Source organism: Lotus japonicus, chromosome 5 (genome assembly GCF_012489685.1).
Source record: "Lotus japonicus ecotype B-129 chromosome 5, LjGifu_v1.2".
In the NCBI taxonomy this organism is placed as follows: domain Eukaryota; kingdom Viridiplantae; phylum Streptophyta; class Magnoliopsida; order Fabales; family Fabaceae; genus Lotus; species Lotus japonicus.
The window spans coordinates 61662969-61677029 of record NC_080045.1 but is presented as its reverse complement, the minus strand read 5'-3'; the positions used below and the strand labels follow the sequence as shown (position 1 = coordinate 61677029).

Below are 14061 nucleotides of genomic sequence, written 5' to 3'. Positions count from 1 at the left end.
AGGAGAATGGTGTTATTATATTCCTTTTAGCATACAAAAATTTTATGAGGTTTTCATCCATGTGCCAAAATGGAACTTTCTAAACTACCTATAAGTCAAAAACACTTTCACCTAACAAAAAAAAGGGTTCACAATTTTGTTTTAGAAGCCAATTCATTTTCACTCTAATCATGGGTTACAAGACAATTTAGGCAAGACAAAGTTCATTTCAAATTAAGTGCATCAAAAATTCTAATTTGAAATATATATATATATATATAACAAATTGAAAAATCCTCAAATATTTTAATTATCTGTAGTATATAACATGCTTTATAATTGTATAAACATGAAAAAACACATAAAGGGAAGCCGAAAGATTTCCTATCTATTGTTTCTCAAAATGGGAAGGCATTTTCCAGGAAAGAAAAGAATGTAAACTCACTTGATTTTCCAGATTGCTTGACGTTTATTTGATACCAAACATATGGAATATTTTGAGACTGCTGTATATATTCATAACACCTGTCAATTGAGTATTTGATTCAGATCAATACCAAATCTTACAAAATTACCATTTACTATTTTTTTTTCCTGAAGATAAAAGACTGGGAAAAAAATCGAACTTGTCAACTTGCATCAGCCCTTGCCCAGTAGATAATTTATCCTCAGGTGAATTGCCTATGGGAACAGATGTATTCTCAAGGGCCTTCCTCACAATATATGGACTCACAGGAATTCCTTCAGCCTACAAGCAGATCATACACATCAGAAAATTATGCATATGTCTGCAAACCGCAAAGTACAACCCACTACATCATACGAATACAATATAAATAAGAACAACATGCGAGAACCTTCATTGCACTTATGAGCAATGCAATTCCACCACAAGCTGACGGAGATGCCATTGATGTCCCATTCATGAGCATGCGCCGTTGAAGAGTCCAAGTAGGGACAGAAGCAATAGCACCACCAGGAGCACTCACACAGACACCAAGATCTCCATCAGCTGTTGGTCCTCGGCTAGACCTGCAAATAATTTTCCATAAATCATGCAATGATATGCAAACCCAGAGCAACGAAGTGAAAATACAAAAAGTATACAATGACATCCAATTTTAAGGTTTCCAGAGAGAAGCAAATATACCAAGTGTATTCAAGCCCTTCAGAAGGAGGTTCAACAACACAGTGAGCACCTGCTGCCATAGCAGGAGAAACATAAGCGCCAACACCTATGATACTTGAAGATGTACCGCCAGGTGCACCAACAGTGCTCAATGCTGGCCCACTATTACCAGCACTGCTCACAAATATCAGACGGTGCTTGTTTACTGCCTAGATAAAAATCACAGAAAGCATCTTGAGCTTAGAGAATGAAAAATAACAAAGAGAATATTTAATTGGCCCATTAAAATTGTAGGTCTAAGAAGATACTTCGTTCACAAGGTCAACAAAGCGTCCATAGTCTGGCAGTAGTGTTGGCTCACCATAACTCATGTTGATAAGGTCGCATTTATGCTGTAAAAGAACCGAGACAGACCATCACTACAGTCATAAAATGTGTTATTTGAGTAAAACATCAGAAAATACTAATTTGAAGTACCTCAACAGCAGCTATCAATGCCCGAGTCAAACCAGTTCCAGTTTCCATTGAACCTAAGCGAGAGTCCCCAATTTTACAAGAAATTAATTGTGCTCCAGGTGCAACTCCATTTAACAAAGGTTCCTAACAACAATACCATATCATACAATGAATACTGCTTTTCATAGGAATTGCACTATAGATGAAATTATGTATGTACCTCTGGGTGGAATGCAGTAGCTATACCAGCAACATGGGTGCCGTGAGGAGAGCTGTCTGTTACAATACTTAAGACATTCCCATCATTATAGACATTCACAACAAATGTACAAGCATCTAGTTTGCTGAAGACACCATACTTCCTCTCTGTCCTGGAAAATAGACCTTAATAGTTAGCACTTGAATCATTTTTAATAGTTAGAACTAAAACGGCTGGTAAGTGTTTCAATATCTAAACCCCATCAATATGTACAACTACAACACCAATTGGGTACTCAATTCAGAAATATCTCTCAACTAAAATAAAGATGGGGGATTCATTGAGCTTTATTGCATGATTATCAGGTTGTTACTTGCTCGAAGATAATAATTTTCATTATTTGTATTTTTCCCAGCATTATTCATGATGACGAGAAAAGAATGTTGAGGTGCTTTGGAATAGCACCTATTGAATAGAAGAAGATAATGGGAACTTAACTAGGTGGTTTGGTCATGTGAGAAGGAGATCAATAGAGGCTTCAGCAAGATAGCTCAAAAAAGTGGATCAATGAGAAGATAATCCAATTAAATGGGGTAGAGGAAGACCTCATAAACATTAAGAGAAACTACTAAAAAGATGTTGTGAAAATCTGACAATACTAACCCTTAACCCTCTAACTAAGTAACAACTCAAAGTACCTATTTGAGGATTATAAGCCCATGGCAAAAAAAGAGAAGGTTGATTGATGTTTTATGTCTATAGGACATGGGGAATCTAAAGTACAGGGGCGGGCCCAGGCATATTAAGAAGGGGTTGCCCCCCCCCCCCCCCTCGAGAAAAAAATTCTCAATAAAGTAGTATTTAAATGTAGTATCCCCCCACCCTAAAATTATTTATATTGTCTTGTTCACTTAGTCATTATTAATTTTACTTAGTGTGAAATTTTCAGCCCCCTGCTGAAGTAGGAAATCCACTGTCCAAAAATGAGTATCTGCTAATTTCACAGTAAAATTTAGGCTAACACCAACAACCAAGATTACCTATAGTTAGTTAAGGGTACAAAGTTAGCAAGCTTCCCACAATCTGGATCATCCTGAAGACTCTGTGTGTCAAGAGCAACCCTCCAAACTTCTCCATCATACCAGACGACAGCATCTATGGCAGGCCCCTTATCATCATAGCTCTAAAACATAAAACATCACTGCCATCTGAGTAAGAAAACCCAATTAAATAAATACTGAGTGGGACCAGGACGTAGGGAAATAACCACAATAAAGTATAGACGCCTTATTTTAATGTGAGAGAAGGAAGAAACGGGAATTGTGTGTTTTTGCCGGGAATGAAGTGCATCCAACATTATTTCACAGTGTCAACCGTTTTATCAAATTATTATTGCAAAACATTATTATTTCACATAGACTCAAAATCACGTAAATATCAAAAGCTACCTAGAGTAGCTTATGGGCGGGATGCAATTTTGGACTAAGCTAGATTATCCAAACATACTATACATGAAATCACGGCATCTGATCATCACCACACTATCCATTGGATTTTCTTCAGTCATAAGTTCTATAAAATAAATAATATATTAAAGTGACAGGGATTAGCTTGGCAGGAGAGCAAAATAATCCCCTAAACAACCCTTGAAACACCAAGAAAAAGAAACCAAAAGAAATCCTTAGTTCTGTTAATATTAGCACACATGTCATTAGCATGCCAAGGTCAAGAGCAATTATGCTGATTTCTGCAATTAAGCTAGCAATTAGGCTACTAGTTTCTGTAGTTATGATTTGCTCCTAGTTAGCCTTTTTTACTTTATGGACTTGGTTGTAATCACAGTATAAAAAGTGATCAGTGTGGAGTCACTTAAACTTCATTTCTGCCCCTCAATTCCTCTTCATACCCATTATAGAAACTCCAAGAAAACCACAGTCCATAAGCCGACACCCACAGGTAAAGCAAGAGAACAACTGAATCCCGTAAACTAAAGGTTTGTAGTACATCACTAACAACTAAAATTCAACCATTCTACGCACAGAATTTTATTCAGACATACAAAATATGTTGGGTAATAAAGAAATTCTGAATGTCATATAATTAAATGGATATAGCCATTATTTGCTTGTTTCTTGTTTCAAGGAATGGAAAAGGCATAAATATACAGAACAACAAAAGTATGTAACATCTTCAGCACCCACCTCAAATTGCTTTTTAAGAAGATCAAGCCTACTCTGTAGATCTCCGCGAGCCTTTTTGAGTTTAACATTCTCCACCTTCATGTGTTGCTAAAAAATGCATCAAATTATGAGATGCATGGAAAAGAAGATATAATGTAATGCACACAAGCACATTATATCTAGACAAGTATAATATTATTCACAAAATTTCAAGAAACATAAATTGCAACTTCATCTGGTAACTTCAATTCAAAATAAATCAAATATAAATTTCAGCTTTATACATGAGTAGCCAGAAGGAACCAAGCACACATCTCAGGAAGCTAATTTATATTCATAGGCTCCATTTGATCCTTTCTTTCTCGTTTTTTTTGTTCTCTTCTTCTCTTAAGAGTGAACAATTTTACTCTCAAGTATCTGCAGAAAGAAACTAGAACATTGTACCATGCCGAAATATGACAGAAAAGGTACAAGGGAACCCAAAAGAAGATAAGAACTTCGCTTTTTTATTCCAGAAAGTGTTAAATTATGCATGAAAATGAAAAAGATAGACAAGAAATAATATACTAAGAATTAAAAAGGAATAACACGACGACACATGCAGCAGCTTGCTCTATAATGTGATGCCAAAATTCTACTGAATAAAATATTACATTTTTTCCAGTATATTCATATGTGAATTAACATAATGGCATAAATATGAAGAATCAAGTAAATTTTCAAGTTAACCTGATCAAAATCATTAAGTTGTTTTACAGCCTTAGCAATTTCCTCCTGGTTTTTCTTGTCCCACTTTTTCCTTCTTTCTTTCTGCCAAAAAAAATTTAGGAGGAGAAAAGGAGGGATTAGATTTAGACCTATTAACCACATGTAAGACAAACCATGATATTTGAAAAAATTATAATGCTACCTTCATACGAGAAGTTAATTTTTCAGTGAAGAGCTCATAAACCAATTTATAACCCACATGCCATTCACAAGAAGGATTTTTCCATGAAGTATTGATAACCAAAGATGCCCCTGTACAAATATCACATGAAAGTTTAAGCACAGACAAGCTTAACGTGTGGTGCACATTCTTTGACTTGGAAGAAGGAAGGGAAAATATGTAACAATGTTTACATGTATTTTAATCCTAAGGGAGCACCCAGCGGGCAGAAGGAAAAGGAAAAAAATGCTTCATTTTTGCTACTACATTGAGCTAATTGAAATCAAGTATTTACTGCACATATAATTCGGGTATTAATTTGACTTCAGATTTCCCTAATCAGGATAACTGCTTAAGTTTATTATAGCTATCCTTTTTGCATTAAAAAATGAGGTGTGAAAAGCGAGCAATTGTGACACCACTGATTCATCAAAGATGGATAATAAGCAGCTTGCAGTCATCACAAGCTGTGCATGTAGAGACTAGAGACATGAAGTTTTGTTGTTCTATTATTTATTAGTGAAGTTACTTGCAAGTTGCAAATACAACAATATACTGATCAATTTCTTCTAACCATAATTTATTCCCTTGCACTAACCTGATGCCCCAGAAATACAACCATCAGCATCTGCGTTCACCACCTTTGAGGTATCAATATCACCGCTCCCAGTGCTGAAGATTAAAAAAAGGCATCTCATTGATTGGCAAACCAGGATACATATAACAGTTAAAATTCACAGTGCCAAGTTGCTTCTACCAATCAAGAATATCAAGAATTTTCGGCTTCCCATCTGAGGTAACCTGTAATCCCGTAGCAGCCGGGTCTACACCAGAATCTGAAACAACACATATCTTATGAAGTAATGATTAATTTGTAATATTAACCAGCAGGGCACTACCAATTACAGCATAACACTAAACATATCAGAAATCAGAATACAAGCACAACTGCACAATAGATATTAGTCTATGAAACTTGTGGAAAGGGAAAAGTAGATGGGAACCAAGACCAACATAACAAGTGGTGGAAATTGCATCTATGCAAAATTTACAATTGATAAAATGGGAGCAGGGTCGATTTTAACCCCACCCCCCTCTTAAAAACAAGAGAATAGACAGTGCTAAGACTAAGAAAACAAGAGTGCGAACTTAGTAATGATTGCATATGTCAAGATGTACCAAATCCCAGACATCGAAATATTGACACAACACAAAATGCTAATCACTAATAATGCTCAGAAAGGGCAAGCGTGTTGTTTGAGAGTATTCAAATTCGACTAGCATTTCAGCTCCATAATACTATGACATCCAATAATTCCAAGCTTGCATGTACGAGTTCTGTTACATGTTAATGCTTATATTTTAATCTAGCTTCACCGCAACCATATTCAGGAAGGAATCCAGCACCACTGATATCATGAAACATAAACCACCCAAACCAAGTGAAAGATTACCACTTGCTCACTTGGATTCAGACTCCAACCAAGTACACATATTTAATCAATGATCAAAAGCAAAGGGTCCAATTAGATATTTAAATTTCAGACTCCAACCAAATAAACTTTCTAAAGCATTAAATAACATTACTCTAACCAATTGATTTCCAACCAATTATCTGGTCAGCAGGTTATATTTTTCCAAGTTCATTGTAATTACTGTACTGATTCCATGTGTTTGCATCAATAGCAAACAATGTGCTTGAAACAGAGATACTGTGTTACTTTCTAACAACTACTTGGCACTCTAACAAATTTTACCTCACAACATATTTCAAAACAACAGGAAAAAAAAATCCCTTTTCAAAAGAAAACTGATCTTTTAGTTTTGTCTTTGACTAGATATTCCCTTCCCACTTGAATAACTGTGAGACAAACCCAAACCACTAGACTTGCTATTTCAAATCTCAGAACTTAATGTTACTTAGTGCTTTTACACTCCTGATAACTTATAAGTTCAATAATTTTACTTGACAAAAGACTACACAATTAACTGAATTAACATAAAAACTTATCGAGAAACAATGTTTCAAACAATGCAACTGAACTCTTTATTGGTTGAGAGTATTCAAATTCGACTAGCATTTCAGCTCCATAATACTATGACATCCAATAATTCCAAGCTCGCCTGTACGAGTTCTGTTGCGTGTTAATGCTTATATTTTAATCTAGCTTCACCGCAACCATATTCAGGAAGGAATCCAGCACCACTGATATCATGAAACATAAACCACCCAAACCAAGTGAAAGATTACCACTTGCCCACTTGGATTCAGACTCCAACCAAGTACACATATTGAATCAATGATCAAAACCAAAGGGTACAATTAGATATTTAAATTTTTAAACCAACTGATTCCTGCCCCACCCAACCCTCCTTCAATTTCAAATTACTGATTCCCATAAAACTATCAGCTAAAGCTGCAGAATCACCTAATCATCCACTCCCAGTACTCAAATTGGAAACCAACACCTACCCATGTTCAATATCAACATCAACAACAAAAAATGAAGAGCTTTACGAAATGGGTACCGAAGATAGCGATGAGAGCACCGCGTCCATCATAGTGTGGGTGAGAATGGAGAAACCGGTCAACGCCAATCTCTGTCTTGGGCATGAGCGAAGCCAAGAATGTTGACTCGTTCAGCTTGAAGTTGCGGAAAGAAGCACCGTTATTGTTGTTGTTGTTGTTGTTGGTGGTGGTGGTGGTGGTGTCATCATCGCCGCCACCAAAGCGAGAGCTGAAGGAAGAGCTAGTAGACATTGCCTTGGGGAGAACCCAGTTGCTTCTTCTGAAGAAGGTTCTCGCAGTGTGTATTCTTCTCGTGTTGAAGCTGAGCTTTGCCTCTGTGAGATGAAGGACGATGACAGAGGGAGAGGGCAATGTGGGGAATCTGAGTAAGAGCGTGTGTTGATTATGCATAACGTAATGTGTGGTGTGGTGGTGTTATGGTGGTGGTGGCGGCGGCGGTGGCGGTGGAGGAGCGGTTAGGATAGTTGGATGTAATTTGAGTGGCGTGGTTTCAACTTTCATCAACTCCAAATAAAATAAATGTGGTTGTTAAATGTTATATAGTTATAGTTATATTAGTTATATATATATATATATATAAAGTGTGTTTGTATTAAAATAGTTAAAAATATTAATCCATTTTTATTTTTAGGAAAAGCTCGTAATATATTAGAAAATAAAATGTTGAGTGTACAAGTAGGGAAGAAAAAGTTGAGTGTTCAAATAGAAGCTATAACATGAGCAACATTGTTTTCTTCTCTACTTACATGAGAATATGAGATAATAGCAAAGATTGAAAATTAGACTTTTAGATCTTTACAATTCTGGATCACAGCTGGAATCTTTGAAGGGCAAGATGATGGATTCATGGCATTAACAACCTCAGCTGAATCAATCATTATAGTCTCCTGAATATATATTAATCAACTTTTATTCAATGGAAAAAACATCATAATCTGTTTGATGATTTTTGTGTTGAAAATGTGTTTCTCAGTTACTGTTCCTAATTATAATACTCGCATAGTCTAATATGACAACACTTTTATAACTGGTCAGATAATGAAAGAAAATTATCAATGAATTATAAGTGAATGACTCAACTTATCACAAGTCATTCACAATAAAAACTCAATTGGAACATAGAAATGCTCAATGGCACGATATGAAATTTCATCTTATTAGTTTCGCTTTTACCGCTTAACTCTCAAAATAGTACATGATAGAATTGGTTTATTTGAATTTCGTTGAATTCGTGGCTTAATTCACTCGAGCCACCAAGCCGTTCTCATTGAAATATTCATCAATTGGTTAAGCATTATAATTAATATTAATTTTTATTAATTGATACATCAATAATTCAAACATCATACACTCTAATTAATCGACTAATGTTCATCCACATGATATAAATAAAAATCAAATATTCTATCACTTGGATAGCACTGTCAATTAATAAAAATACAATAATTATTAACACTATAATATCAATAATGGGCAAAGAAAATAAGATATGAGCTTTAACACCACATAAGAAAATATCTGATAAAGATAAGTATTATATATATTAAGAGACTCATATTTGATATAAAGAGTAATCAAAAATGGAAACGTATAACTATTTTTCTTTTAAAGTGTACACAATCTTCTACATTTACCTCTAATTAATGTACTAAGTAGTGTGGAATACTTGGAAGTGATATTAATATTTCTATAATATAGTAAGAAGTCTTATATAAAGGAGCACCAAGTATGTCTCTAAAAGGTATAATAATTAGGGACAAGGGAGTAAAGGTAGTTGAGAGTTATGACAGATATATGGGTCTTGGACAGAGTTTGGAAGAAGCTTAAGGGGCGGAAGGAGAAATCTCTTTCACAAGCAGGGTGTGAGGTTCTTATTAAAGCGGTAGCTCAGGCTATCTCATCTTATGTGATGTCTTGTTTTGTATTGCATGACTGTCTTTATGAGGACATTGATGGTAATCTCTAGGTATTTTTGGGGGAGGAGATGCTAGCCGAAGGGGTATGCATTTGACAACATGGAAAAAATAGTGTAGATTGAAGGTTGATGGAGGGTTGGGATTTAGAGACTTTAAATCTTTTAACTTAGCGTTGGTAGGGAAGAACTGGTGGAGGATTCACACACAACCTGGGTCGCTTTTGGCCAAGGTTTATAAAGCTATTTATTTCCCAAAGGGGAGCATTTGTGGTGCGAAAAAAGGTTATCGGCCTAGCAACGCTTGGGCTAGCATGTTAAAAACGAGCTAGATCTTTGAGAAAGGATGTATTTGGAGGATTGGTAATGGGCTGAGTGTCAATGTTTGGCAACATAAGTGGGTACCAAATGGCTCTCCTCTGCTCAGCGTAACAAATTTTGGTTCCTTCCAATCAACTCTCACTCACTCTCTTTCTGTAAGAAACAAACGCTCCAAAACCACATTTCACAAAATCACTTATTCAACCACACTCACCGTCTTCAAAACTTTTGCTGCAGATGGATCCAAAACCTTCCGATTCTCTTCCAATGGAGGAACATACTGACATTTCTGCTCCTCCTCTTCTCCCTCAGGTATCTCTTTCCTTCTCCTTCTCTCACACACTCACTCATGTGTTTGTTTCTCTTTCGTGTTATTCCCCTGTTTTTGAGCTCTGTTGGGTTCATTTTTTCTTCGTTGGTTTCATTTGTAGGTGGAACAAAAAGCTTCTGATTATGTTGCAATGGAGGGAGATGCTCTCATTGCTTCTCATCCACCTCAGGTACTTATGTGCTCTGTTTTCGTTTCCCCTAATTTTGAGCGTTTTGGAATTTTTTTTTGAGAGCAAACAAATTTTATTAATTATAAGGATAATTCATGAGAACAATCATCTCATGTAGATTGGATGATAGAGAGTATAATCTAGAAAATACAATCATCCCCACCCAGGAAAACAAAGCAAAAAGCCTTACCAACCTATGAACTAATTTGGTGTGAAAGACAACTTATTCAGAAACTCATTAAAACCCCTTAGGAAAAACCCAAAGAGGGAATTGATAGGTGGTTTTTTCAACTTGCTAGATTTCTTCATTTTATAGGGGTTAGACCACTTAAAGAAATTTATATTAGCAATTTAACATCTGTAACTTGTATAATATGATTATGGTCAATTTGGATTTTTGTTGAGAGATAATAGTAAATGAACAAACGTGCAAAAAACTGTAGGAAAAAAATGTTTAAAATAAGATTTTCAAATTAAATTAAACAAAATTCAATAAGTAAAGAATAATTACATTGAATATATCAACATACCCTCAAATTGAGAGCGGGCACATCTAGCCACCCTACAGATCATTGTAGACAATAAAATAAATTGTTAAATAAGTTTTTGGTCATCAACTTATACACTATAATCAGAAAATTTCAAAAATTTGTTTATTTTTTTCTTCTTCAAGGGACGTCATAAATGTGACGTTGCTTTTTCACCAAACCCAAAATAAAAAAACCCAAGGTAAAATATAGATTCTCACATACAGTTAAACACTTTTCGATGTATAGTTAATCAATCACGTTTCTCAAATCCCAAACTATAATTTCATTTTAGAAAAATTAATTCTCCAGAAAAGTGATGGAGACTAGAGCGATGAGATTTCGGTGTGGCACTATTGTTGTTTGATTATTTCTTATTATAAACATATTTCACTCTAAAATAAAATTAAGCACGGGAAATTAAAGCATTTGAAGGAATAAACAGAATTAGAGAATTTACGGTGATCATTATCTAGGACATCTCAATCTTTAGCGTAGAGTATCCCAATTTCAAGGTAGGTTAAGGGAAAATGTGTTAGTAGTGAACGTTTGTTTATGGATTGTAAAAACACGTGACCATATAATTTCTAGCATCTATGGATTGTATATACACGTGACCATATATAAACTCTTAAACAAGAGAGTTTATTGATTGTATAAACATGTGACTATATATGAAACCATGTGAAACTATAGTGTAATAATAACATGGATAATGAACACTTGTTTATACAAAAGGATATCTTGAGTTAATACATCAAAAGATGTCAATAATGACAAACACTCATCTATGTTTAGTTGTTTCTATCTTCCATTTTCTTATGTACTTTGTTTTTCTGGTTCGTATCTATTCTGCTTCACTTTTCTGTTTTCAAATCTTACAAGTCTGAGAGCTCTTTAGTTGTTCGCTCCAGCATAGAAGCAGAGTACAGAAGCTTGACCAACACAGCCTCAGAACTGATCTCAATCTAGTCCGTTCTTCAAGAGCTGAACATTCCTTTCACAACATGTCATATCTATTGTGATAATATGGGAGTTATAGCTCTTACTGATAACCCTGTGCTTCATGCTCGCACTTAACACATGGAGCTAGACATTTTCTTTGTCAGAGAGAAGGTCATTAGCAAGACACTTCTGGTTTCCATTGGTGGCTTATCCATATGGATTAACATGGTGTAAGGTGTCTTGGTCGTGGTGAGTCATATTTTGATGAAGTAGTTACACTGATGAGGTGAGGGTTAATGCTAGAGATGTAGGGGTCATCCTGGTCTTTTTTTTATGAATTTCAAGAGGTCATTGAAGTGATAGATGATTCAAGTGAGCTTGAAATGAAATTACCCGTGACAGTGTCAGTTGTTAAACTCATGTCGAATGAGTTCAACCCTGTTAAGGAAATGGAGAAAATACCGGTACATTGATGAGAGCTTGAAGCAGCTACAAAGATGTTTCGGGTGGGAAATTGAATCTCTACATGTTTAATACTACAATTGAATAATTTGTGGCAACATATATAGAGCTAGCTTTGATCAGTGAAGAAAGCTTTAAATTTATTTTTTTGTGGATGCTACAAGAAATGAGCTGAAGCATGTTACTGTTGAGACAACTAACTTGCATGAGAATGAGGACAAAACTTATTTGACAGTTTTGGAAAGTAAAATCTTAGTTTGAAGCTGTGTCTACTGCTGATGAAAAGGCCAGTTCAGGATATCTCAAGCTTTTTATATTCTTTTCATTGTCTTCTAATTGAATTTTAAGTTCTTCAAATTTATGTTTTTTTTATTCATATAAGTTGTTATTTAAAAAACACTGTAAAAGTGTTTAAAAAGATATATAAAAAAGTAATATAGAATATCTACCTATGTGATGCATGAGTTACTATACATTTCCTATAACATTCTAGATATAACAATTTTAAAAATTTCATGTGCATAAATAAACACAGTTAATTAAGTTCTATGCTAATAAATTCACATGTGGAGTAATATTCGATTTCAATGTATAACTATCTTAACAAAAAAAAAATGTATAACTATCTAAGAGAGGAAAACATTAAAATCATAAAATATTTATTGAAGGTATAAATGGAATTAGAGATTACGGTGGTAATTAGCTGAAACAAACGAGTCTTCTTCGCTGAGAATGCACTCTGCAGGCAAAAGAATTCATATGAACCCATAGATACAAATGAGTGATCATACAATAATTACATGCACCAACAAAATAACTTATTGCTACTAATGAGCTCTCAGACTTTTAAGATCTGAAAAACAGAAAAGTTAAGCAGAATAGATACGAACCAGAAAAACAATTTACATAGGAAACTGAAGATAATTGTGATATTTCTCTTAATAACTTATTATAATTTTTTGATATATTTTCAATTTATAAAAATTATCCTGATTTCAAATTTGATTGATTTTTAATTCCTAAAATTTGGTAGTTTTTTTTTTCTATACCAAATTTCGTACTAGATTAGTGATTAATCTAATCTAATTTAATATGTAATATACTATTATATAGTTTGAGAGTTAAGAGAATCCTATGTGTTAATAATCTAGAGCTATATCACAAGAAAGTACAGGTGTCCAATCCCAAGAAACTCTCTTGTTTAAGAGTTTATATATGGTCACGTGTATATACAATCCATAGAGGCTAGAAATTATCTGGTCACGTGTTTTTACAATCCATAAACAAACGTTCACTACTAACACATTTTCCCTTAACCCACCTTGAAATTGGGATACTCTACGCTAAAGATTGAGATGTCCTAGATAATGATCACCGTAAATTCTCTAATTCTGTTTATTGCTTCAAATGCTTTAATTTCCCGTGCTTAATTTTATTTTAGAGTAAAATATGTTTATAATAAGAAATAATCAAACAACAATAGTGCCACACCGAAATCTCATCGCTCTAGTCTCCATCACTTTTTCTGGAGAATTAATTTTTCTAAAATGAAATTATAATTTAGGATTTGAGAAACGTGATTGATTAACTATACATCGAAATGTGTTTAACTGTATGTGGGAATCTATTTTTTTTATTTGTCACGTCATTGATGAATTTATATTTTACTTTGGTTTGGTGAAAAATCCACGTCACATTTATGACGTCCCTTGGAGAAGAAAAAAATAAACAAATTTTTGAAATTTTCTGATTATAGTGTATAAGTTGATGACCAAAAACTGATTTAACCATTTATTTTAACCAAAAAGTTGATTTGTAGGGTGTCTAGATGTGCCCTCCCTCAATCTGAGGGTATACCGATATATTCAATGTAATTATTCTTTACTAATTGAATTATGTTTAATTTAATTTGAAAATCTTATTTTAAACATTTTTTCCTGCAGTTTTTTGCACATTTGTTCATTTACTATTATCTCTCAACAAAAATCCAAAT

The 14061-nt window shown here is 34.3% G+C and overlaps 2 protein-coding genes across 7 annotated transcripts in view; both read right to left on the bottom strand.

Moving 5' to 3' along the window:
- LOC130718152 (tripeptidyl-peptidase 2-like) overlaps positions 1-7916 on the bottom strand; it is a 27054-nt gene extending 19138 nt beyond the window's left edge. For both annotated transcript variants that reach the window (XM_057568643.1, XM_057568644.1), the window contains exons 1-14: positions 7401-7916; positions 5629-5707; positions 5470-5543; positions 4854-4963; positions 4673-4753; positions 3965-4051; positions 2804-2946; positions 1785-1935; positions 1586-1708; positions 1417-1500; positions 1130-1317; positions 837-1011; positions 606-727; positions 425-504 (exon numbers count right to left, since the gene is read on the bottom strand). In XM_057568643.1, the coding sequence (XP_057424626.1) occupies positions 425-504; positions 606-727; positions 837-1011; positions 1130-1317; positions 1417-1500; positions 1586-1708; positions 1785-1935; positions 2804-2946; positions 3965-4051; positions 4673-4753; positions 4854-4963; positions 5470-5543; positions 5629-5707; positions 7401-7791 (1888 nt within the window). In that variant the 5' untranslated portion in view covers positions 7792-7916. The remainder of the gene's footprint in view (positions 1-424; positions 505-605; positions 728-836; positions 1012-1129; positions 1318-1416; positions 1501-1585; positions 1709-1784; positions 1936-2803; positions 2947-3964; positions 4052-4672; positions 4754-4853; positions 4964-5469; positions 5544-5628; positions 5708-7400) is intronic.
- LOC130718153 (pectin acetylesterase 9) overlaps positions 5640-14061 on the bottom strand; it is a 22768-nt gene continuing 14346 nt past the window's right edge. For 4 of the 5 annotated variants that reach the window (XR_009012530.1, XR_009012532.1, XR_009012529.1 and 1 more), the window contains one exon: positions 12636-12807. The gene's annotated coding sequence lies outside the window, so the exon portion shown is untranslated. Of the gene's footprint in view, positions 5708-12635; positions 12808-14061 lie in introns of those variants that run through there. The other variant, XR_009012531.1, reaches the window with a different exon arrangement.